At 46.3% G+C, this 25,665-nt stretch overlaps 1 protein-coding gene across 2 annotated transcripts in view; it reads left to right on the top strand.

The window, feature by feature from the left end:
* The first annotated feature begins 212 nt into the window (after positions 1-212).
* USP10 (ubiquitin specific peptidase 10) overlaps positions 213-25,665 on the top strand; it is a 103,019-nt gene continuing 77,566 nt past the window's right edge. Inside the window, exons 1-2 of one of the 2 annotated variants that reach the window (XM_068260180.1) lie at positions 213-436; positions 21,565-21,633. In XM_068260180.1, the coding sequence (XP_068116281.1) occupies positions 329-436; positions 21,565-21,633 (177 nt within the window). In that variant the 5' untranslated portion in view covers positions 213-328. The remainder of the gene's footprint in view (positions 437-21,564; positions 21,634-25,665) is intronic. The other variant, XM_068260179.1, reaches the window with a different exon arrangement.

The raw sequence follows: 25,665 nt of genomic DNA, 5'->3' as shown, positions 1-25,665 counted from the left end.
ACACTTATGGCCCCGCCCTCCGGCTACACACGCTCGTCAGTCCCGCCCTTTCTCCGGCTACACGCACGTCAGCCCCGCCCTCCCCCGGCTACACGCACAGCAACGTGAACTTCTTCCTGTTTCAGCCTCGCCCCCTGTGAATAAACCCCACGCTGCTGGCTGGAGGAGGTCACGTGCTCGCACTAGCCTTTATCTTCCTCGTTTGGCTTAGGGGCACGCCCCCTCTTTCAGGGGGGGGTCACGTGCTGAGGCTTCTCTCCTCCTCCCCTGTCCTCTGTGCGGTCACGTGCTCGGCGTGCCTCCCCGGCCAGGGGGCGGGCTTCTGCGCATGCGTGGAGCGGTGAGCGCGCAGCAGAGAAGATGGCGGCGGCGGGGGAAGCGGCATGATCGGCCTCACTCATTGAAAGTCTCCACCATGGCTTCCCCGAGCGCGCAGGTAAGGGGGAGGCGGAGGGGAAGCCCGGAGCTCCTGTGGGGGAGGTCGGCCTTGTTAGCGTTGCCTTATTGCCTCCTTACGAGTATCCGGAGCGCACGTGGGGCCCCTCCCATCCCCCACACCGGGCCACGAGACCGAGGTGTGAGCTGAGGGGACATCCGGGGGCCTCATACTACAGGAGGGTGGTCACACTACTGGAGGGGAGACCTCATACTACAAAATGGGGCCTGATACTACAGGAGGGGGCCTGTTACTACAGGAAGGGGGTCACACTACTGGAGGGGAGACCTCATTCTACAGGAGGGGGCCTGTTACTACAGGAAGGGGGTCACACTACTGGAGGGGAGACCTCATTCTACAGGAAGGGGGGTCACTACTGGAGGGGAGACCTCATTCTACAGGAAGGGGGGTCACTACTGGAGGGGAGACCTCATACATCAGGAGGGGGCCTGTTACTACAGGGAGGGGGGGGAGGAGACCTCTTTCTAAAGGAGGGGGCCTGTTACTATAGGCATCAGCAGGGCTGTGGAGTCGGTACAAAAATCATTCGACTCCCCAGTTTATGAAACCACCGACTCCAGGTACCCAACAATTCCTCTGACTCCACAGCCTTAGGAGGCAGGCCCTCCATCCAGGAAGATAAACCTCGTACTACATGAGGGACTTGCAGTGGATCTCACACTACAGGAAGGGGCCTAATACTACAAGAAAGGGGCCTAACACTGCATAATGGCCTGATGAAGTGGGCTGTAGACCTGTGAAATGCGTTGCAGCGTATATTTGGAGTGAATGTAAATACTCATTCTTATCTGATATGTGGAGTCTTCAATGGGGAGGCAACTCCACCACTGTCTCCCTTATTAAACTGTTTTAATACATTTTAATCTACACTGTTGCCTCATTCTGATAATACTTCAGCTATCCATCGTGGTGGTGGTGGGGTGCCTACAGTGAGCAACTTCTTAACCTGGGTGGGGACAGGTCCATTTCCCCATCAGCGCATGTAGTGGTTGCCTAGAAGTAACCATTTTACACTTTCAATTGACTCTGTACCCAAAGATGCTACACTATGGTGGGCTCCCGATTGTCCCCTTTTTTGTCCGCAAGCTACAGGAGGAGGGCCTTACACTACACTACGTAATTGCTTGATGAAGTGGACTGTAGGCCAATGACGCGTTTTAGCATTTTTGGAGTGATTGATAAATACTAGTTTTTATCTGATACTTTGCACCCATGAAAGCGACGGCCACTGTATTTCCCTGTTCCGTCCCACTCATATGGGAAAAAAATTCTGAGAACACTGACGCGTTTCATGGGTCTTTGGCCCGCTTCATCAGGCAATTAAAACCAGGGCGGTGGAGTCGGTACAAAAATACTCAGACTCCTCAGTTTATAAAATCACTACTCTGGGTACCCAAAATGACTCCGACTCCTTAGTCTAACACTTAACGGATGTGGGTTTTGTGCAAAAATCAGCCGACTCCGATTCCTCAGTTTATGAAATCAACGACTCCGGGTGCCCAAAATTGCTTCTGCTCCGACTCCACAGCCCTGATTAAAACATGGAGTAACAGTAAAAACATAATACACTAGGCATATCGTACGCCCGGAACGCACCTATGCGAATATACATACACATCCACATATACACCTATAAATAGCAAGATTGAAGAACTATTGTGCATAAATATAAACGGTACTTATCCGTTAGCCGGGCGCATCCTCTAGGTGGCGACAAAACTCCACCAGAGTTACATCTTTCCCTACTATGTCGGCCTGGAGGGGGAATAGTAATTAGCGCCACCTGCCGGATGCGCCCAGCTAACGGATAAGCACCATATAAACACACACACGTATACATATGATACCTTGTAAGTTCCAGGAGTAATTAAGCGTGCAGAAAAAGGGGTATACCTGTGGTATGCTGCGCCAGTGTATACAGAGAAGGGTGCTGAAGTGAAGCTATATAAGAAGAGCACATACCTGTAATAAGTGGAGTCAAGGCCAGGCGCCTCTGTACAGAGCTGGCGCCAAGGACGGAAATTATATAGGCGGGGAAGTGACGGGCTATGAGTAGTGTGTGCATCATGCGCACTGTCATTAGATCTCAATTCATTGAAACCTTCTGTCCCCTGTCTGAGTGTGATCACTGAGAGACACATCTGATCGGAGAGAGATCTGTTGGCTGCCATAATCTGCAGGCCGATTCAGCATAAACTCTTGCAGGAAATCGGCCTTGTGGTGTCGCTCCCAACTGCTGTCCCCTTAATGTGTTTTTTGTCCCCCGTGCAGTTATACTTTACTTGTCCACGCCCAGTTTCCACGTACTTACGCATTTGCGCCCGCCACGGGGTTGCCTGCTTTATAGCACGTGTATGACATTACACATACCCCATGTTCTATATGTTGGTAGTCACGTGGGGCCCGAATGTGGAAGTAGGGCACGGACGCTCAGCGCAAATTGCTATATCGTTGTGCGCCCGATTGAGTAGATTGGACCAAGATTTTCTAGCATGTCCGTTTGATCCATACAACCAATTTTGGACTGAAATTGGTTGAATTGTTCATTGGGCATGGTCTTGGTGGCACCGATTTTCATCAGATTCAGTAATTATTGAAACTGATGGTCGATTGGTTGCAAAGTCTACAGATGTATGGTCACAACTCTTTTAGGCAGAGAAAAAAAAAGAAAAGCAACACAGCATATTTGTGGGATTGGTACTGTACATATACTTGTCTAATGTCACTTTAAGGTTCCCCTTAAAGGACAACTATCACGAAAAAGTATGCAGTTACATCTTACAGAACAGACAGGTTTTGGGCTACTTCATCCTGAACTGCAATGGAAAGTTTAACTGACAAAATAGTGTGCAAGTGAGTAGGGAGGCTGGCTTTAAAGTGAACCTGAACTGAGTAAAATTTAAAATAAACACATGATGTACCTATATATGAATATTACATACCTACCTCACCATCGGTTCCTCTCAGAAGTTCCTCATTTTCTTCTTACAAGGATTCCTTCCAGTTATGACAACATTTTGTCAGAACTGAAATATATCAGTTTCTGTCAGTTATAGCTGAGAGGACAACTGACGTGCCAGGTAATGTCCATGTTTGCCTATGGCTCAAGTAGGCTATGTTGTTGTTATTATTATTATTTATTTATATAGCGCCAACATATTCCGCAGCGCTTTACAAAGCACAATAAGACGACAAGGGGAACATAGATATAACTAACAAATGTACAGCAGAGTTACAAGCAGCACAAATATTGTTAAAGAACAGTAAACATTAGGAGGATGACCCTGCCCTTGCGAGCTTACAATCTAATGGGTTGTGGGGGACACACTAGGTAAGGGGGTGGAGGATGGATGAGGCAGTGATTCTTTGCCTCTGATTACATTGTGACAGAGAAGTAAATAAGGGCTATAGAATGTTATAAGCTTGTCTGAAAAGGTGTGTTTTAAGAGTGCGTTTGAAGATGTCCAGGTTTGGAGCATGTTACAGTTGTGCTGACCAGTAAGCTGTGATGGGGTAATGGCCTTTTTCAAAATGGAGGACACAATTCTATCGATCAGTTTATAAACTTAACAGAGGACATGAGAAAGATTAATGAGTAGACTGTACGGGAGGCAAGTATGACGTGTATGTTTACTTTATTCTGATTTTTAATCTTCAGTTCAGGTTTGCTTTAAAGGACCATTAGGGCCTGTACACACTGAAAAACGCAGGCAAAAACGCAAGTGCATGCGTTTTTAAAGTGCATGTAGTTTTAAAAACGCAACGCAAGCGCAGCAGTGTACAGGCCCTAATTGTGGAAAAAGTAGGCAGTTAAAATCTGACAGAACTAACAGGTTTTGGGCCAGTCCATATCTTAATGGGGGATTCTCAGAGTTTTCTTTGTTTTCAACATTTCTTGAACAGCAGTTTAACTGCCAAAATAGTAAGATGCCAGCCAGCCTCCCTAATCACTTGCACACTATTTTGTCAGTTAGACTGTGCAACTGTTGCTCAGAAAATGCTGTTGAAAACCCAGGGAACACACTTGTCTGTTTTCGTGCGCGTTTTCTGCACAGAAAAACTGAGAACTCATGTTAATCAATGGGCTAGTACACACTTAATATGTTGTTCGCACGCAGAAAAAAAAACTGACATTCTGCTTCCTGATTCTGCACATTTTGTCAGTGTTCTCTATCAACTACATCAGCTGCTGTGAAAAAAATGCGCACGTTTTCCTGCATAGACACACACTTGATGTGCAGGAAAACGCGCACAGAAAACTGAAAGACAAGTGTGTTCCCTGCCAGACAAGCCCCACGAGTAGATGGAGTGGTTCAAAACCTGTCGGTTCTGTCAGATTTTAACTGCCTACTTTTTTCACCATAGTGGTACTTTTAAGCCTGCAGCAGTTGTGTGCTGTAGAGCAGGGCTGTGGAGTCGAGGAGTCGGGGCAATTTTGGACACCCGGAGTCGGAGTTGGAGTCGTGGTTTCAGAAACTGAGGAGTCGGGAGTCACATGATTTTTGTACAAAATCCACAGCCCTGTTAAGTATTAGACTAAGGAGTCGGAGTCTGAGCAATTTTGGGTACCCGGAGTTGGAGTCGTTGTTTCAGAAACTGAGGAGTTGGAAGATTTTTGTACCGACTCCACAGCCCTGCTGTAGAGTGTGAGGAGCGTATGGGACGTGTGTTTCTCCCTGGCAGAGGCTCAGAGAAGTCAGGTGTCTTCTGTAAATGTTGATGTGTATTTGCATCCTGAATCCTGGTGATAGCTGCATGGAGGCAGCAAGTTGTAGAATCAGTTTCATTCATGTGCGCTGCGCATCACGTGGTCGGAGGAGTCGTTTTATGCTGCTGTAACATCCGGAAGTTCCAGGCTCTGCAGCTAACTGCTCTGTGCACATGGCAGCTCTCGCAATCTCTCCCTCTGATAGTTAGTACAGCATTGGTATGCGCCCCTTTCTTTCTAGTGACATAATACAAACAAAAAACAGAAATGTATGTGTAGAGGAAAACCAGTTTGCTGAGTAGTTGGCAAGATTAAATTTTTTTTTTTTACTTAGGAACATTGCCAAATACTCGTTGGAATTTTTTTCACTTCATTCTCTTGACTTGTCAGCGAGTGCAGCGGCAGATACTGCGTTGGTCTAACTAGTGCTTTTGTACTGACATGACAGACTTGTTTTGCCCTGAAGAAGGGGTCTGGGCTACCTAAAACATTGGCTGTCAGCAGCAATGCAATTTGTGAAAATTAAGGAATTGCTGTATTGTTAATGGCTACCAAAGGGAGGCATGCAGTCAACCGCCTCAAAATTCGGCACCTAACCTGTACCGCGGCACCCACTCACCTAAAGGATTATTAGGAACACCATACTAATAGTGTGTGACCCCCTCTCCCCCCCCCCCCCCCCCTTTCACCTTCAGAACTGCCTTAATTCTATGTGGCATTTATTCAACAAGGTGATGAAAGCATTCTTTAGAATTGTTGGCCCATATTGATAGGATAGCATCTTGCAGTTGGTGGAGATTTATGGGATGCACATCCAGGGCACGAAGCTCCCGTTCCATCACATCCCAAAGATGCTCTATTGGATTTAGATCTGGTGACTATGGGGGCCATTTTAGTACAGTGAACTCATTGTCATGTTCAAGAAACCAATTTGAAATGTTTCAAGCTTTGTGACATGGTGCATTATCCTGCTGGAAGTAGCCATCAGAGGATGGGTACATGGTGGTCATGCAGGGATGGACATGGTCAGAAACAATGCTCAGGAAGCGTGTGGAATTTAAATGATGCCCAATTGGCACTAAGGGGCCTAAAGTGTGCCAAGAAAACATCCCCCACACCATTACACCACCACCACCAGCCTGCACAGTGTAACAAGGCATGATGGATCCATGTTCTCATTCTGTTTATGCCAAATTCTGACTCTATCGATACTCATCAGACCAGGCAACATTTTTCCAGTCTTATACACTGGCTAACCTGTACTGCGGCACCTATACACTGGCTAACCTGTACTGCGGCACCTATACACTGGCTAACCTGTACTGCGGCACCTATACACTGGCTAACCTGTACTGCGGCACCTATACACTGGCTAACCTGTACTGCGGCACCTATACACTGGCTAACCTGTACTGCGGCACCTATACACTGGCTAACCTGTACTGCGGCACCTATACACTGGCTAACCTGTACTGCGGCACCTATACACTGGCTAACCTGTACTGCGGCACCTATACATTGGCTAACCTGTACTGCGGCATCTATACACTGGCTAACCCGTACTGCGGCACCTATACACTGGCTAACCTGTACTGTGGCACCTATACACTGGCTAACCTGTACTGCGGCACCTATACACTGGCTAACCCGTACTGCGGCACCTATACACTGGCTAACCCGTACTGCGGCACCTATACACTGGCTAACCCGTACTGCGGCACCTATACACCGGCTAACCCGTACTGCGGCATCTATACACTGGCTAACCTGTACTGCGGCATCTATACACTGGCTAACCCGTACTGCGGCATCTATACACTGGCTAACCCGTACTGCGGCATCTATACACTGGCTAACCTGTACTGCGGCATAAATCCAATCGAAATCACAATTTCTGACAGAAATCGTACAATTCAATCTTTTCCTAAAATTGTTCAGGCCTAATTGACAGCCTGCCATTTTAAGTTTCTCGTTCTTTGTGTTGTAAGAAAAGTTACCCCAGTAGGGGGAGCCTCTGGATCCACCAGTGGCTTCCCTGATCCTTCGCAACCTCTCCTTGCTTCTACTAATAATCAGTGAACCATCGTTGTGCCATCATTGAATTCACCCGTGCTCCACTGTCTGTTCTTCACCACCCATTGGGGTTCACTATTTTTCTTGGTGATAGAGCATGTACAGAGCTTAGGGGTATGTAGGCTGACCTATTTATTTCCTTTTAAACAATACCAGTTGCCTGGCAGCCCTGCTGATTTTTCGTGCATCAGTCGTGAACCTTTTGGGATTTTAGCTGCTTACCTTCTTTGAGAATTTCCATCACTTCCTGTTAAGACAGGAAGTAGAGAGACACATTGTTTGCAGATGCCGTTGATCAGAAATAATTTGTGGACAAGGACTTTTAAGCCAGTGACTTAGAAATAAGAGAATTCATTGTATTTAATATACCCAAGACCATATACTGCTGTCAGTAGTTTCTGCAAGTTTGCTAGGAAGTTAATGCCCATATACGATAGATGGATGTTGCCTGACGGGGATCAGGACCGGATCCCTCGGGTGACAACGCTGGTCCCGAGGTTGTGCAGATGCATAGTTAGCCTGTATTGTAACACGTTTTGTCTCAGTGTGACAGGGCAGCACAGATGTAACAGTGGCTGGATGGTGTAATGGTTAAGGGCTCTGCCTCTGACACAGGAAACCAGGGTTCGAATCTCGGCTCTGCCTGTTCAGTAAGCCAGCACCTATTCAGAAGGAGACCTTAGGCAAGTCTCCCTAACACTGCTACTGCCTATAGAGCGCGTCCTAGTGGCTGCAGCTCTGGCGCTTTGAGTCCGCCAGGAGAAAAGCGTTTGTCTGGTCTAATGGCTGGCGGGGTGAACGGGAGAACAAAGCGATGAATCCACCTGGCGGTAGTCATTTCAATTGATTTCCGCCCACAGTCAATCAAAACAATATGGCGCGGTGAAAAGATCTCGCTCATAAGGGCTCGTTTGGGTTTGTGGCGGCAGTGACGTTCAATTTCCCAATTGACTTCCAGCCATTCCCTCACTTCCCTATGTAAAAATGTGAACCTCCTGGGCTGTCCCCTGTCTTCCTCCATTGTCACGGGGGGGGGTTTATGTACACCGTCACACTGCTGCATGTATGTGACGTTAGTACATGTGGCAGGGTTACAGAGTACAGGCCACCATGGAGAAAGATGCATGAAGTGCGGGGGGTACACAATGCCTGGGGGTCCTGGCTGGCGGAGGAAGCTGCAGTGTGTGGCAGCAATAGATCCCATTCTGATCAGATTCATTGAGTAATCTGCAGACCATCTGCCAGTGTTTGGGCACCTTAGATCAAATCTGTTGAGCAGAATGTAACTGATATATTTGATGCTTAGTTCGATTGGAAGAGTGCATCTTTAAAGCCGCATCTACACGAGTAGATGCGGCCCCGATGCTCCTTATCAATCGAGCCGCTGATGCGGCTCGATTGATAAGATCCGACAGGACGGATCTCCGCAACGCCGATTCCCTGCTCGCTCCCCGCAAGGGGACAATGGCAGGGAATCGTGCGGGAGATAAGCGGCGCCGGCGGGGACAAGCGGGCACGAGCGAGGAATCGAATGCGGCGGGCACGCGGAAGAGGCGATCCGGCGGCTAATCGAGCCGCCGGATCGCTGCAATATGGCATGGTGTAGATGGGGCTTAACAGAGCAGGAGGTGGAGGAGCAGCGAGGAAGGAGCAGTTGCATAGCTTTGTACTGCAGTAAGTCATACCCTCAATAGTAAGTGCACCAATTCCATCCATAAGATCAGGTATTTGTTGAAATGTGATGGAAATAGACTGGTGATAGGACATAGATCTGCTGCTCCCCGAGCGATCACTTCTTGTTGATTCATGCTTCGTTAGCTGAAAGATTGTCACGTGAGGAGGTCTTTGAAGGACAGCTGCAATGTGATTATTCGTTTTTTAATCCCATTCAGATACACCCTATCTATGCGATAAAAGCATCAGTAGGTGAGATAAATGGCACAGTTCTGAATACGGCTGCATAAGCAGTTGGCTATCCCTGCTACTTCTAGGTAAATTTATAATTACAAATTACACACAGCCATGTTTTAGAGCGCTGCCACGCTGATAAGATTAAGCTGATCTTTCATGTGTCTATCTCAATACGTTGGTGAACCTCAGACCAGGAAGTAACGAGTTGAGCCCTGGGTGAGGACCTCGTGGCACCTGCTTGCTAGAGTGCAAGTGGAAAGGCAGCCACATCATACTTGTGTTCTTCTAAGGGTGTCCGCAAATTACCTGATTTGTATCCAAATCGATCATAATGATCATTGCTGCAACATGCAAGTAACAAATCTCGGTGCCCAGCAATCAGCGTGTGCTAGAGCCAATAACAATCACTGGAAGTAAAACTATATAGCCCCAAAATAGCACTACACTATCTATCTATCTATCTATCTATCTATCTATCTATCTATCTATATATATTCACAATTTTATTAATATATTCCAATAATCACTATAGGTAAAAACACTTAAAATTGTCCTCTCCACCAGAACCATAATAGAATGTCATATAATATCATGTCATTCATAAATAATGATCATATAAAGAATAGATATAGCAAGGATATTGCAATCACCTGAGGTGCTCATATAGATGGTAGCATCAGGTGGAGAATCCGGGTTCTATAGTATTGTACCAAATTGTGCAACGTTATACTGTAGAGTGAGGAGGGTCCTAGCAGACCAAACAACCTGTTCATGTGTACAGTGCATATAATATCAACCATGAACAAGGATGTGCAAAAAAAATCACAGTAAAGTGGCCAAGTGCTGTTAAGTAGGCGACTATGATACCAGAGTCACTAACAGAGTGTACAAGAGGAAGAGGCAATACTATACCCAGAAGCGGATCCAAGTGGAGAGGAGGAGGGAGCTCTGGTATCGCAGCGGGTATGCCGCTGTTTCAAGAGATGCAGGGGGATGCGCCTGTCATTTCTGCAACTTGGCCACCTGATCGTCATTTTGAGCAATTTCTGTCTGAAATCGATCAAACATGCTGGATAGATCTGTCTCTAAAGGGCTTGGTTGTGTGAGCAGCGTTCAACTTCCTGACCGACTCCATTGCCATTGGGGTGTCTGTACCATGTGACACCACCGCATCTACTGATCATGTTCATGTGACGAGGACATGTGGTACAGCTGTCTGGCAGCCATGGCAAAAGTTGCGGGACACAGGAGGAGGTGTGCCGGCGAACAGGTGGGGGCCTACAACACTTGTGGGGGGTTACACAATGCTGAAATCTGTGTGCACTACATTAGTAGCAATAGATCCCTCTCTGATCAGATTAGATCATAGGGATCTATCTGGTGGCCCATCTGCCAGTGTATGGGCACCTTTTGTCTTGTGCAGCTACAGGCATCTTATTTCTGCTAGTGCAGGGAAGCCTTGTGTCAGCGATCACACAGGGTCCTCGGGTCTCCTCAGAATAGGGGATTGTGGCATCCTTAGTCATCAGCAAAAAAACTCAAGTGCTTTACTAGCCTTATTTATCAGGACGATGCGACTGATTGTTTGTTCTATAAGGTCACTTGGCCTTTGCAGTAGTGTTTTGGGTGAAGTAACCTGATGTCAGCAGAGTAATATAGAGGCAGATTATTGCAAGTCACAGTGACTCATGGAAAGCGGGAGAAATCAGAGATCCGTTCCCCTCCGGTCGCTGCCTGTGAGCTGTGATATTGCTACAAACGATGTTCATATATCTCACTGACATCAGTGCACTTGTGCCTAGGCAGAGGAACGCACCATTTTTTATTTATAAACCGCCATGCAGATGAACTCATTGATGTTCTGCTTGATGTTTCTGAACTTTTTACCTGCTGTATGCAGTTGTCTGGGAAAACTAGAGAAGTAGTTACACTAGCAGGGAGACTGAGACTTATAAAAAGTCCTGAACGTCAGTTTACTTTTTCCAGAGTTGTTAGAGTGCAGCAAGTTATTTTTTATGAGACATTTTAGCAATATTAAAATGGAGATCCAGTAAAATTTAGTTTGACGGCTTTAGTATCAGAGAGGGATTGATGTATAGAGACCTTGTTACTATCCATTAGTCTGTTATGTTGTTTTTATGTCGCGTGGGCAAATGTGTATGGCCACAATTGGAGAAAACCTAAAAAAAATAGATGGATATCCATTTTTAGGTAGCCGCAGGGTTATACATGTAACAAAGGCACCTGGAAAAAAAGGGCACAGGTGATTGCTGCTAGTAGAATATTGCTACAATATTCTGGCACCCCGGTGGCGCCAAATCCAAAGGACCCCCCCAGTGGTGCTTGTAGTGTCTTGTCTTGTAGTGCTCGGTGGATTGCCTTGTCACGTGAGGGTGTGTGAGTACAGTTGTAGCCCTCTGCTTTTGTGGTGCTCTGTGTACATGCCTGGGAGGATGGACTGGTCATGTGAGAAGCATGCGCTGTGAGGGTGTGTGAGTACAGTTGTAGCCCTCTGCTTTTGTGGTGCTCTGTGTACATGCCGGGGAGGATGGACTCGTCATGTGAGAAGCATGTGCTGTGAGGGTGTGTGAGTACAGTTGTAGCCCTCTGCTTTTGTGGTGCTCTGTGTACATGCCGGGGAGGATGGACTCGTCATGTGAGAAGCATGTGCTGTGAGGATGTGTGAGTACAGTTGTAGCCCTCTGCTTTTGTGGTGCTCTGTGTACATGCCAGGGAGGATGGACTCGTCATGTGAGAAGCATGCGCTGTGAGGGTGTGTGAGTACAGGTGTATACCTCTGCTTTTGTGGTGCTCTGTGTACATGCCAGGGAGGATGGACTCGTCATGTGAGAAGCATGTGCTGTGAGGGTGTGTGAGTACAGGTGTAGCCCTCTGCTTTTGTGGTGCTCTGTGTACATGCCAGGGAGGATGGACTCGTCATGTGAGAAGCATGCGCTGTGAGGGTGTGTGAGTACAGGTGTATACCTCTGCTTTTGTGGTGCTCTGTGTACATGCCAGGGAGGATGGACTCGTCATGTGAGAAGCATGCGCTGTGAGGGTGTGTGAGCACCGTTGGACAGTATTTGTTGTATCATTCACCTCCTAATCCCCCACTATTCAGTGTTAATCCATGTAGTAAAGAGCTCTTTCTTACTGCAAACGTGCAGTATTCCACATTGCTTAGAATGCTGAGTCTCGCCCAGTTCTATTGAGTGAAGGAGCTGGGCTGCATGTAGGCACATTGAACTGCTGAGTCCCATCCACTTGATTGCATAAGGCTGTGTTTGTCCCAACCATGAGTATTAACCTTGAGGCAGGTTTCACACTATAAACCAGTGTTGGTGATGCGGTTCATCGCACCGTCAAAAACAGGCCTTCAGGGAACACTGTACTATTGCCACCGGCCAAGCAAGAAGTGACGTGCACGTGACACGCTTGCCGTCTCTTCCTGTTTCGGGTATGCGGAAGCATATTGTTAAAATGCGGATACATGTCGCAGAGGTAATTTTTTCTAAATCCATGTGTCGCCGTAGACTGACATGACTTCCGGGCCGACGCAGATCGCTGCAAGTTGACGCATCACCACATCGTTAGTGTAGTTTTGGACCTGCGTTGAGGATGCAACGAAAATGTCACTTCCGTCGCACCATACTGTGGAAGTATGAAAGTCTCCATAGACTTTCATTGCCCGGCAGCAGGGTGCTGTAAAAATACCGCACCACCTCGGTGTGAAAGGGCCCTGAGACTACTGTGGACGTCTTTAGGCATTTCTCGGTTTTCGCATTCATTCGCCATGAACGTCTAAAGGCATTTTAGTGCAAAATGACTTCCGCCTGCCACGGACGTCTATAGGTGGTGCCACGGACGTCTATAGGTGGTGCCACGGACGTCTATAGGTGGTGCCACGGACGTCTATAGGTGGTGCCACGGACGTCTATAGGTGGTGCCACGGACGTCTAAAAGCAGATAAGTACGTTGTGCTGGCTCTGTACCAAATTTCCACTTGGCTTGAAATATGCAACTAATTGTAAGTTGATGCAGAATTAGGCACGTTACTGAAAATCTATGCAGCTTGAAAATGAACCAATGAAATGCTTTCACTGCAAGATTTGATTAGTCCATTTTACACTAGATTTTCATAATTGATATAGTTTTGTAGCATATTTCTCAATCATCTCAAACTTTTTTTGCTCCTCAGTGACATCCCTACTGACTATTGTGGACTTTGGTACTTATAAATTTGAGCGAGACCTCTAATAAACATAAAACAAGCATAGCTGCCACTAGGCTTGCACAATTTTAGGAAAAAAATGTGCGATTTTTATTTTTTTTTAAATTTTATTTCCCCCGTCAAAAATTGCGGTTTTCGTTTTCTTCACAATTTTCTTCAAATCAAGCTTTAGCACTAAATTCACAATGCCGCCAGTATAGGTTAGCTAGGTAGGTGTATCCAGTATAGGTAGCCAGTAATACTTTAGTTGCCCCTAGTAAAGGTTAGCTATGTAGGTGCCGCCAGTATAGTTGCCCTTAGTATAGGTTAGCTAGGTAGGTGTCTCCTGTATAGGTAGCCAGTATAGATGCTTACTAGTAAAGGTTAGCTAGCTAGGTAGGTGCCGCCAATTTAGTTGCACTATATGGTTAGCTAGGTGTGTGTCTCCACTATAGGTAGCCAGTATCGTTGCTACTAGTAAAGGCTAGCTAGGTAGGTGCCTAGTGTAGGTAGCCAGGCAGTGTAGGTGTAGTGGCGGGAGAGAGCGGGTATAGTAACAACTTACATTCTGGGATGACACCGCCATCTTCGTCCTCTCCCAGCTTTCCCTCGCGTTATTACCAACACCCCCTGTGTTAACATGCGGTTATGTCAACACGGGGCACATTTACCAACGCGATAACGCCTGGGAGAGGAAGTAGGAAGAGGCTGCAGGGGATCGGACCGGAAGGTGAGTTGCGCTATAGTTATATGCATAGAACGTGGCGGGAAAAATATACATTATATTGCGATTTTGAAATTGTCGTGCCCCACATCGTCATTTCGTTTTTTGTTTTTTTTTTTAAACCATTAATCGTGCAGCCCTAGCTGGCACTGGCAGGTAACTTTAAAAATAAATAACTGGCAGTCTAAGGGTTAAGTACGCGCTCAAACACTCTCTTAAGTAGGCCCCCCCCCCCCAATCGGTTCCCCACTTGGGTGACTTGCTCTGGTAGAGCTGCTGGGCCCCATCCTCTATACCGAATCCTTAGGCAACAGCAAAAGTGGGAACAGCAACGGGGCTTGGATTTGGGCACTGCCCTAGGCATAATGGAAATAACGGATATAGTGGAACTCTGACAGATTTGGGCAGCGGCAATAACCAGAGCCAGAATTATGCAGGCAGATACAAAGTTTAGGTAGTCGGGAGTAAATTAGAAAATAGGAAGGAGAATAGAGCAGTACATTCTCATTGGTGTATAAGCAGTGCTGTGGAGTGAGGTGTGCTGCGCAGTAGCACATAATGTGCATGTGCATAGTTGTGATGAAACATACTATTCATTAACCATATGCATCGCACTGTACGTGTAATGCATAGCAGGGCTGTGGAGTCAGAGCAATTTTGGGTAACTGTAGTTGGAGGTTTCGTAAACAAAGGAGTCGGATGATTTTTGGACCAAATCCACTGCCTTGGTAAGCGTTAGACTAAGAAGTCGGAGTCGAGGAGTTGGAGCCATTTTGGGTACCTGCAGTCAGAGTTGGTGGTTTCATAAAATGAGGAGTTGGCGTCTGATGATTCTTGTACCAACTCCACAGACCTTATGCATAGTGTGAATTTTTCCTCTCTTCAATGTCGCAATCTTTTTACTGGGAACCCAACACAACTCCACAGCGTGAAGCTAGCCTAAAACTTGTTAAATCAGGGCTGGACAAATTAGCCCGGAATAAAGGAGACATCATACATTTTTTGGGGGTTGCTTAGCATACACAATTTATCAGGTGTCATTACTTTACAACTCACTCCAGTAACCCAAAAGCTGCCTGTGACACATGTAGCAGGGCTGTTGCCGGCTGGTTGGGCAGCCTCCTACTAGTCTCCTGGCTGCAATCTTATTACTTCTGTATTTGTAATCTGACTCCTATATCTGTGATCTGTTAGTTGTGAGGTCTGGTCAGTTCTAGGTTATCCATAGCAGGGCTCCTTCTCCTGACTGCTGGTAACAGGATAACACAATAAATGTCAGCCTCCATATATCCTCCTCACTTCATGTTCCATTTAAAGGACAACTGTAGCAAGAGGGATGCTGAGGCTGCCATATTTTATTACCTTGAGTTCATGCAGCACAATTTATCAAGATGCTGTAAAAATAGGGCACCCACCCGTTAGCAAGCAGTCACAATCTATTTCATGTTCAAGTGAACCTCCAGACTAAAAATCTACTCAGCAGCACTGAAAAGGCTTGGTGTTTCTTTTAACAGTTTCACAGCATCAGAACTTTGTTTTTCTTCTCGTTTTTAGCTTCACAGAAGCTAAGCTCCACCCCACCAAAGAAAACTGCCCGGGCATTTTCCCCCTGATGCTGTGCAAAGCATGATGGGATTTCCTTTGTTCTTGTTGCCTAGCAACTGGGAGGGGTGATCAGGACACAGGACAGTTGGAACTGTCTCATGCTCCCTGTCTCCTCCTTTCAACCAAAAAGATGGCTGCCCCCATGAAATCACAAACATTTGCCTGTTCTTTTAAAACAGGGTGGGTAAGAGATTATATTACCCATCTGTTTTAATTAACATAACTAATATAACTTAATGACAGTATGTTTGTTTAGGCTGAAGTTCCTCTTTAAGCTAGCCACACACTTCTTATTGAGCCAGGCCAATCGATGAAATTCCAATAGATGTCTGCCTTTCATGGCACGCTCAGTCTCTGTAGATTATAGCAAACATGTATTAAGCATCCGTCAAAGTGGAAGTGTTGTACTGTGAAGTGCGGCTTATGGCACCTTTTTCCATGGGCCGCTCAAGTTGGTAAATTCACTGCTTGTCAGGTGCGCGTATTCACCGGTTTGGTGCCCCATGTAGTAGTTGCATCTGAGCATGGCTGCTGCCGTCCTCAGATGGGACATGAAACTATTTTTACCCCGGCAAACGCCGCCGCATGTCAAATGTGACGCACACCAAACACTGCCATTCAGCTGCAGGTATTTACTGCCAAATGGTGCTCGTGGTCAGGAGGCTGAACTGCCCGACAAATGTGCAGCTCAGCCAATCGTGTAAAAGCGTCTCTATACAGCCCTCCGTCCCCTACTGCTCCTCCCCCTCCGTGCCATGCAGAAATTTTCCGCCATGTCTCATTACACTTTTAATCAATGAACTGCACCAAATCAATCAAAAGTGGATCGATTGGATGCGTTAGAGCAATAGATGAGCGGCAGAGTCTATCAACGGGATTGGCTGGAAACATCAATTTGTGTATGGTCGGCCTAACGGGCCGCATCCTGGCTTGTTTCTCTGAGCAAACGCTCTGGTTTACTTGGCAATTGTCTTTGTTTCCTCAGTTACTACAGTTACGTTTCCATGGAGACGAGCACAACCAGTCAGGGTAAACCCTAAACTGTGAAGTCTTTGCTGGGTTGACCCCCTCTTGCGTTGTGCTTCCTGAAGATGGTCTGCATCGCTTCAGGCAGGTCCATATTGCTGCCCCGTGGTTCAGCAGTGAGGAAGCTGTGTGTGTGTGTTGTAATAGGATTTGTTGGTGTAGGGCCCGGGGATTACTGCCATTTGTCAGACTAATGCCATTTCAGCAATCTCCCTGTTCCCGTACAAAGAATTCCACATGCTGGGCCTGCACTTTTCTCTGACCATTCGGAGCGAGCCGCTGCCTCAGGATTAAGTCACATTGTGCAGAACAGAAGCAGCGCTGCACGGGCTGTGGAGATGGGAACCCGCTAAGGGGGAGGGGTCATACCTTTTGCTTTGAGACCTTTGCTCTGTGCTTTGAGCTTTACTCCACTATTAAATTGGGAAGGGGGGATAAAGGTGAAGCTGTTTGTGACTCTTTTACCTTTCGCACACAGGCCTACTTGGGTTGAGCTGGCAGTATGGGTGGATTTACTCTCTGAATGAGGATTTATAGTGCTGTTACCTCTATTCAGCTGTAGGTGTCAATTCATGTTACACTTGCAAGGTTACTCTAAAGTTGCGTCCATACCTTTGACTGATGTCACCCGTTGGGGATCGGGAGCTGTTACCCTTGGGCCAGCCTGTACAGACACGGGTCAGCTGACAACGCGTTCTGTTTCTATGCGGAGGGACGACTGAGCGGCATGTATGTGACATCACACGGTGGAGCGGCGTGCAGCATAACTCGTATAAGTTGTTCCACTGGGTAGATCACTTGCGGAGCAGCGTTCAGAGGGCCATTGGACACAAGCCTAGCTATCGGCTGAGGTGGTTATTGGCCGACTCGGCCGACTTTAGTCATGCGTGTCTACGAGGCTTAAAGCTGGCCATACACTTATAGATCTCTACCCAATGATTCAAAAGGATCGATTCCTTTCTGAAAAGAATCACTTCCTATCACACACTGCACATTAGTGATTCCAGCAGGGAATCTATTGAAATTCGGTTGAACTGCAGAGTTATCGTCCAGCCCCCATCAACCTAAATCTTCCGTCCTCTTCGATCAATAGGTTACTTCGATTTTTTTATTAAAATTTAATCAATCTGACATTTTGAGAAATCAATGGGAAAATTGATGTGTATGAGGACCCCTTAACCTCTTGAGGACAGCAGTGCTAACCCCCCCCCCCCCCCCCCAGTGACCAGGCCATTTTTAATGAAATAGGCCACTGCAACTTTAACACAAGCTGCAGGACCGCACAACACAGCACACAAGTGATTTCCCCCCCCCCCCCCTTTTCTCCCCACCAACAGAGCTCTCTGTTGGTGGGGTCTGATCGCCCCCTCTGTGTTTATTTTTTTTTTTTTACATAAATATTTTTGTTTTTGTTAAAAAAACCTGCTTCTTCTTTAAATTCCCTCCCTCCCTCCCAACAGCCGGCCAATCATGGCGGTCGGCTGTCATAGGCTTCTGCCTATGAGAGCCGATCGCTCTCCAGTGTCCCGGGGGACAGCCGTGTCACACGGCTGTCCACAGTACAGCACTGCTGCTGATCGCAGCGCTGTACAATGTATTTAGACGGCGATTCCGCCGTCTAAAAGTCTCCCAAGCGGCAACCGCCGCTCGGAGACTGAAGGAGGGGCGGAGCTCCGCCCCTCAAACAGGAGATGCGCGCGCACCCTGCGCGTGATCTCCTGCACTGCGAGCCCCAAGGACTTTACGCCAATCGGCGTTAGGCGGTCCTGGGGCTGCTGCCGCAGCCACGCCCATCGACGTGACGCGGTCGGCAAGCGGTTAAGGCCTTATTCATATTATAAATCGCCAGCGCTATTGTAAGCACTGAGTGATTTTGAAAGCGCTTTTTAAAGCACTTTCAGAGCAATTTTTGCATAGAAAAGCACTTTAGTGTAGTTTCTTTTCACTTCCTGACATCAGTCAGGAAGTGAACTCTTTGCCTCGGAAATGAATAAATACAATGTATTTATTCATTAAAGGCATTCGGGAAATTGCTTTTCAAAGCACTTTTTCAAGTGCTTAGCGATTTCCCTGTCCTTTCTATTGAATCGCAAACGCTCTGAAAATGGTGCAGGAGCCATGTTTGCAAGCACTTACATAAGCTAACATTGCACAATCGCTTTTAAGGCGAAACTCAGCGCTAAAAAACCCGAAATCGGCTCTTATGGGAACTAGCCCTTCAGGATACCAGAACTGAAGTCAGAAAAACAGGGGGGAACATGCATGTATGGGAAGCTGTTCTCATGCCCACCACTCTCCCTGATCTCAGTTTCCCTACTTTGTGGGTCAGGTGGAAGTGCGCTGGGCTGGCTGCATGCGTCCCACATCGTGTGTCTGCGGACAGGAACTCTCTGCGTGTACGCATGACTTAATTGTGACGACATGCGCAGTGTGTTTGCGAGCATGCAACGTAGGACGTGCGCAGTCGGGCCAGTAACTGTGCATTAATGCCCGACTTGGAATATGCTGCCGGGAGGCATTTAGGTAGCGAAGGGGGAAAGGGGGGGGGGGGGTTGGGTATCAGGACAGCAGTATACATGCCTGCTCCCCTCGTTGTTCCAACTGAGTTCAGCTCTGGTAGTAGTCACAATCGCTCAGCGTTTTTGCTGGCATTTTGTAAAGCGGTTTTTGTAGCGATTTTATTTTGGTGCTAGTGGTTTAGGTTATCAGGTTCTACAAAAGATTTGAGATAAGCTGGTTGTTTCTGGGGTAGTACAAGTGCTGAAAAATAATTTTGTATAGCGATTCAAAAGAGATTTTTCAGTGATCCTATACTTTGTATTGAGTTGTGATTGCAAAATGCTGCAGGGCCCGCAATTGTGATTTGGCCAAACGTCACACTTTCATTGGCATATCGATTTTTGGAATCACCGGCGATCCCAAAGCGCTGCTGAAAGAGCTCTAATCCATAGACCTAAAGGTTCCGTACACATGCTGAATAAGAATTGCAGCAGACGGACGACTATTGTCACCCCAACAACATTACTCCAGCTAGAACAACCAAGTATTTTAAACTGTGTTGTCCCCAAACATCAATATTCCAAATGGCGCGCGTGCAGGTGGCAAGTGACATATTAAGCTATTTGTGCGCATGCTCTGGAACAATGTCATTTGAATGACGTACACACTGGCTGACTGCTCAATATCAAAGTAGTGTGAATTGATCCAGCTGGATTGGTTGCTTGCCGTCTGGCTACATGTACACAAGCTTCTGTATGGTGACACAGGGGAGAAAAAAGGGCATGCTTTGCATGTGTTGTGCTGTATGTTCTGGTCCTAGGTTTTGCGGGTCGACCAAAAGAAAGGGGGATTACTGCAGGAGATTGGCGAATTGACAGAAGGAAGAAGTATGAACATTTACCACCCTGCCCATAACATATGCCTATTTAACCTGAGTCCTGTGGCTCTGGTATCTTTTAAAGGAAACCTGAAGTATGAAAAAAAAAATCCTTTACCTTTGGCTTCTGCCAGCCCCTTGAAGCTGCCCTGTGCCCATGCCGTTACCATATGATCCTCCAGTCCCCTGCTGCAGTCGCTGTCCACTGCGTCTGTGCAAGTCCTCTACGCACTCCTGTCGCTGAGTGTCCGGCGCAATAGCGATTTTCCCGTACAGGTAGTCCTCGGTTAACAAATGAGATAAGGACTCTAGGTTTGTTCTTAACCTGAATCTGTTCTTAAGTCGGAACAGTGTGCCATCTCTGTCTCCTGTACACCTCCTCTGTGCCTCCAGTGTCACCTCTGCCCTTTGTACCTGTTTATACAAGTTTAAAAGCCATTTTTTCTTTGATTTTTTTTTTTAAACCATTTTCTCAAAAACAAGTCCAATTTGAAATTTTTTTTTTGGCTTGTTCCCATGGAAACAGAGAATCCATGCTGTTTGTATCGGAGGGGCGTTCGTAAGTCAGGGACTACCTGTGCTGCATTTGCACAGGACGCTCCCAGCGTATACCTATAACTTTATTACTACTCATCATACAACTTATTGACATACATATTAAAAAAAGTTCACTCCCTAAAGTAATTATTGATTTTTTTTTTTTAATGAAATTACTTTATTTGGGTAACTATGGGAGAGTGTGGGATGTAAGGGGTTAATTTTAATGGTACACGTGTGGGTTGTGTAGGTCTTTTTACAAAAAAAACAAAAATAAAAGTGGGTGTAATTTTACTATTTGGCCACAAGATGTCCTCGCACATAAAAGGAAGTTAGGAGTGGATGTCTAATGTTGTTTGTTACAATGACCGCAGGCATCACATTGATGCTGGCGATCATTGACACGGGGGCTTAGATTAATGAATGGGAACTGTGTTCCCATTCATTCATCTCCTCTCGAGTACCTGCGTGGGAGCAAGCGACGGCCATCTGCCGCAATAGACGATTATCTGCGTCCCTGAACAGGAACTGAAGTCGTGCGGGATGTAGATAATCTTGGATTACATAAGGGAAGATTTTGAAGCAGAGACTGCATATGTGGTGGCTGGATAGTGTAATGGTTAAGGGCTCTGCCTCTGACACAGGAGACCTGAGTTCGAATCTCGGCTCTGCCTGTTAAGTAAGCCAGCACCTATTCAGTAGGAGACCTTGGGCAAGACTCCCTAACACTGCTACTGCCTATAGAGCGCGTCCTAGTGGCTGCAGCTCTGGCGCTTTGAGTCCGCCAGGAGAAAAGCGCGATATAAATGTTCTGTGTTTGTTTGTCTGTGTTTGATATGTTATAAGCAGTTATGAGCAAATGCCTGCAGTGAGTGACTGTTTAACTGATGCCTTACACTGTGCATTTCCTTATGTTCTTTTTTTCTGTCTTTTGCAGTATATTTTTGGGGAGTTTACGGATGATGAATTTAAGCAGTTTTTCGTGAGTGCTCGATGTACAGTGGAGGTAAGTATTCAGATTCATGAATGTTTGTCAGCCTTTCCAACAAGAGGTTGCGTTCCTGCAGGCTTACAGCCTCTCTAGATGAAATAAAACAAGGCTGTCATCATTCGGACTACTAGGGCCTGTACACACTGCTGCGCTTGCGCTGCGTTTTTAAATCGCAAAGCCTTAATGAGAATAGAAGACGCATCACACCAGTGTGTACAGGTCTTCACAATTTTCATGATTTCTCAAAAGACCTTGCATTTAAAAAACGCATGCGATTTTGAAAGCGCAGCGTAAGTGCAGCAGTGTGTTCAGTCCCTAAGTGTCAGTTGCCAGTCACAGGCTCTAGAGCGCGCATCCTGAAAACTGACTTGAGGCTAGGAACACACACAGCAGAAATGCTAGCGTTGTGGAAAATGCTGCGTTTTTGCCGCTAATTCAAGTCAATGGGCCGCATCAAAAAACGCATATGCGTTTTTAAAAACTCTGGTTTTGTTGCATAGTTTTCAAAACCTCACAATGAAAGTCAATGGTATGCCTTTTTCATGTGCTTTTATATGGGTTTTTTATTTTCTGATGTATTTCTGCTTCCCGTTGTCTTCCTAGAGATTTGCATAAAACGTAATTGTAAAACGCATAAGCGGTTTGTATATGTGAACCGCAAACTCATAAAAACGCCCGCAGAATGCTTGAAAAATGCATATGCGGTAAAAAGAACCCGGCAAACGCACTAAAAACCTGCACACAAAAATGGCAGAAAACTTGCCCTTTCACACACAGCCATATGTACACCCTGCCTGAAAGTTTTGGTGTATAAAACACCTGGAGGGAAAATGCGAAATCTTTGCAAATTGTGGAAAACAAGAGTTTGCTTTCCTAAAACAGAAAGAATTTACGATAATTCAGGTTGGAGTGAGCTTGAGATGTCTCCCAGTGCACCACTGCTGAATATATGCAAATTAACCATTGTTGCCCTTAGAAGCTAAACACACCTCTAGAACCGCTGGAATGCAATGTGTCAACTTGTTAATTTGTACAGAGCTGTGATAATCCAACATGCATACAAACTGTTTCGGATTGTTTGATCCTCATCAGTGCATGGCATGGATTAATTTGGCTCTGTGAAGTAGGGCTTGTAACACAGAGAGGTACAGACTATCCAGAAAGCTCATGGTGACCCAGAACTCATTGGAGTGTGTGAGGGGCTTCAATGGTCCTAAAAGCCCCCTTACTAAAATACTAAGGAAAGCAAGAGTTTGCTTTCTTAAAACAGAAAGAATTTGCGATAATTCAGGTTGGAGTGAGCTCCGAGATGTCTCCCAGTGCATCACTGCTGAATATATCCAAATTAACCATTGTTGTCCTTAGAAGCTAAACACACCTCCAGAACCGCTGGAATGCAATGATGTGTGAGCTTGTTAATTTGTACAGAGCCATAATAATCCAATATGCATACAGACTGTTTCGGATTGTTTGATCCTCATCCGTGCATGGCATGGATTAATTATGCCATTTAAGGGGGCTTTTAGGACCATTGTAGCCCCTCACACACTCCAATGAGTTCTGGTTCACCATGAGCTTGCTGGTTAGTCTCTGTACCTCTCTTTGCAAATTGTGAAATGTAATTCTATTTGTTAAAGCTAGTGGTCTGTAATTGTGAAAATGTTTAGCAGAGTTTCCAGCAGAATTGCTGTCACATTGCTTCCTTTTATCTAACAATTTTCCACACTGGTGTAATCAGAAAGAGAAGTGCCCGAAATGGTTAATAAGACTTAGGCCTCGTTCACATCAGGGCCGTTTCTGTGCGCTTTCCACAGCGCACTGCCCTGTGCGATCAGCAAGGTATTCATTTTCCCATGTAACTAAATGTAGCTGGTTCACATCTATGCGCTGCGCTGAGCAGCGTTACAGAAACGTAGTGTTGCAGGCATTTCTGTGCGTTGAGCTGGAAAGCGCACAGCAATGCAAGTGAATGGGTCCGCTTTTTTAGCGCATAGAAGCGCGTACAAGCGCATAGAAGCGCATGCGTTTTTTACCCCTAATTGGAGAAAAAAATACATTTACATACAAAAACAAAGTTTTATTGACAACTGCTGCTGCTACAGTAAGCAAAACGTGCTTTAAAGAAGCGCAGCGCAACGCACAGAAACGCGGACTAAAGCGCGCACAAGCGCATGCGTTTTTTACCATGCGCTTTAACTCGTTTTTCAGCGCAGCAGATGTGAACGAGGCCTTAGTCTCACTTTTGCCCGGGAGTCATTTCATGTAGCTGACAGTGCTCACACAGTGAGTACACCATCTGTACGCTGTGCCTACACAACTCTATTTACTCTATTTCACAACCAGGGTAAACTGGGGAATGGTTAGACACCTTCAAGTGTACCTGAGACGAAGGGGACAAGACGTTTATTACTCACTTTGGCTTCTTCCAGCCCCCGTAGTTTGTCAGCTCCCTTTGTGTCTTCCATGTTCAGTCCGTATTAGTCTGTGGGTAGCTGAGTCGCGTGCTACTGCATATGCGCTATCCCAGCCCTCACCACAATCGTGCTCCCTGTGAGTGTTCTGTGCATGGGAGATGGAACAGTGCATGCCCAGTAGCCCGTGCCCTGGCCAGGTTGTGGACTTAAATCAGCAGTACTGCGGATCAAACTAGGAGGATTCAGTTTGTTGACAGACTACAGGGGGGAGCTGGAAGAAGCCCCAGGTAAATAAAAATTCTCTTACAGCCCTCGTCTTAGGTTTACTTTAAAGGACACTTGAAGTGAGGAATATGGAGGCTGCCATATTTATTTCTTTTTAAACAATACCAGTTGCCTGGCTGTCCTGCTGATCTTCTGCCGTAGACCCGGAAAAAGCATGGAAGTCAAATGTTTGACTGGATTATCCACATGGTTTTTATCAGGTGTTTGATTTACACTATTGGTGCATGAAGGATCAGCAGGACTGCCAGGTAACTGGTATTGTTTAAAAGGAAATAAATATGGCAGCCTCCATATCCAGCTATTACGATCAATGTTATGACTGACTGGTCACAAACCAATATTGTGGTTTAGTGTTTCAACCTTGAAGAGGCACTGTCATGAAAGTCTTAAAGAGAACCCGAGGTGGGTTTGAAGAATATTATCTGCATACAGAGGCTGGATCTGCCTATACAGCCCAGCCTCTGTTGCTATCCCAAACCCCCCTAAGGTCCCCCTGCACTCTGCAATCCCTCATAAATCACAGCCACGCTGCTGACAAACAGCTTGTCAGAGCTGGCTGTGTTTATCTCTATAGTGTCAGTCTGCTGCTCTCCCCGCCTCCTGCAGAACTCCAGTCACCGCCTGCATCCCTTCCCTCCCTGCTGATTGGAGGGAAGGGACAGGGGCAGGGACCGGAGCTATGCAGGAGGCGGGGGAGCATCTGAGACTGACACTACAGATGTAAACACAGCCTCACAGCAGGGCTGTGATTTATGAGGGATTGCAGAGTGCAGGGGGACCTTAGTGGGGTTTGGGATAGCAACAGAGGCTGGGCTGTATAGGCAGATCCAGCCTCTGTATGCAGAGAACATTCTTTAAACACACCTCGGGTTCTCTTTAAAATTTAAAACATACAAATAAGAAGTACATTTCCTCCAGAGTAAAATGAGCCAAACATTACTTTTCTCCTGTGTTCCTGTCACTTACAGTAGGTAGTAGAAATCTGACAGTACCGACAGGTTTTGGGCTAGTCCATCTTTTCATGGGGCATTCTCGGCATGTTCTTTATTCTTTATAAAGATATTCTCTGAAAAAAAATGTATACAAAGATGCTGGCCAGCCTCCCTGCTCGCTGCACACTTTTTGGCGGTTGGAGGGAGCAGCTGCCATATACTAAGCGCTTTTAAAAATAAAGAAAACTCTGAGAACACTCCCCCTCCCCCCCCATGAGAAGATGGGCTAGTCCATAACCTGTCGCTTCTGTCAGATTTCTACTACTTACTGTAAGTGACAGCAACATAGGAGAAAAGTAATTTATAACTCATTTTATTCTGAAAGAAACATACTTATTTGTATATATTTACATGTA

The sequence above is a fragment of the Hyperolius riggenbachi genome, chromosome 11 (genome assembly GCF_040937935.1).
Source record: "Hyperolius riggenbachi isolate aHypRig1 chromosome 11, aHypRig1.pri, whole genome shotgun sequence".
Classification (NCBI taxonomy): Eukaryota; Metazoa; Chordata; class Amphibia; order Anura; family Hyperoliidae; genus Hyperolius; species Hyperolius riggenbachi.
Note: the sequence above shows the minus strand (reverse complement) of the source record. Positions and strands in the feature narration are given on the sequence as shown.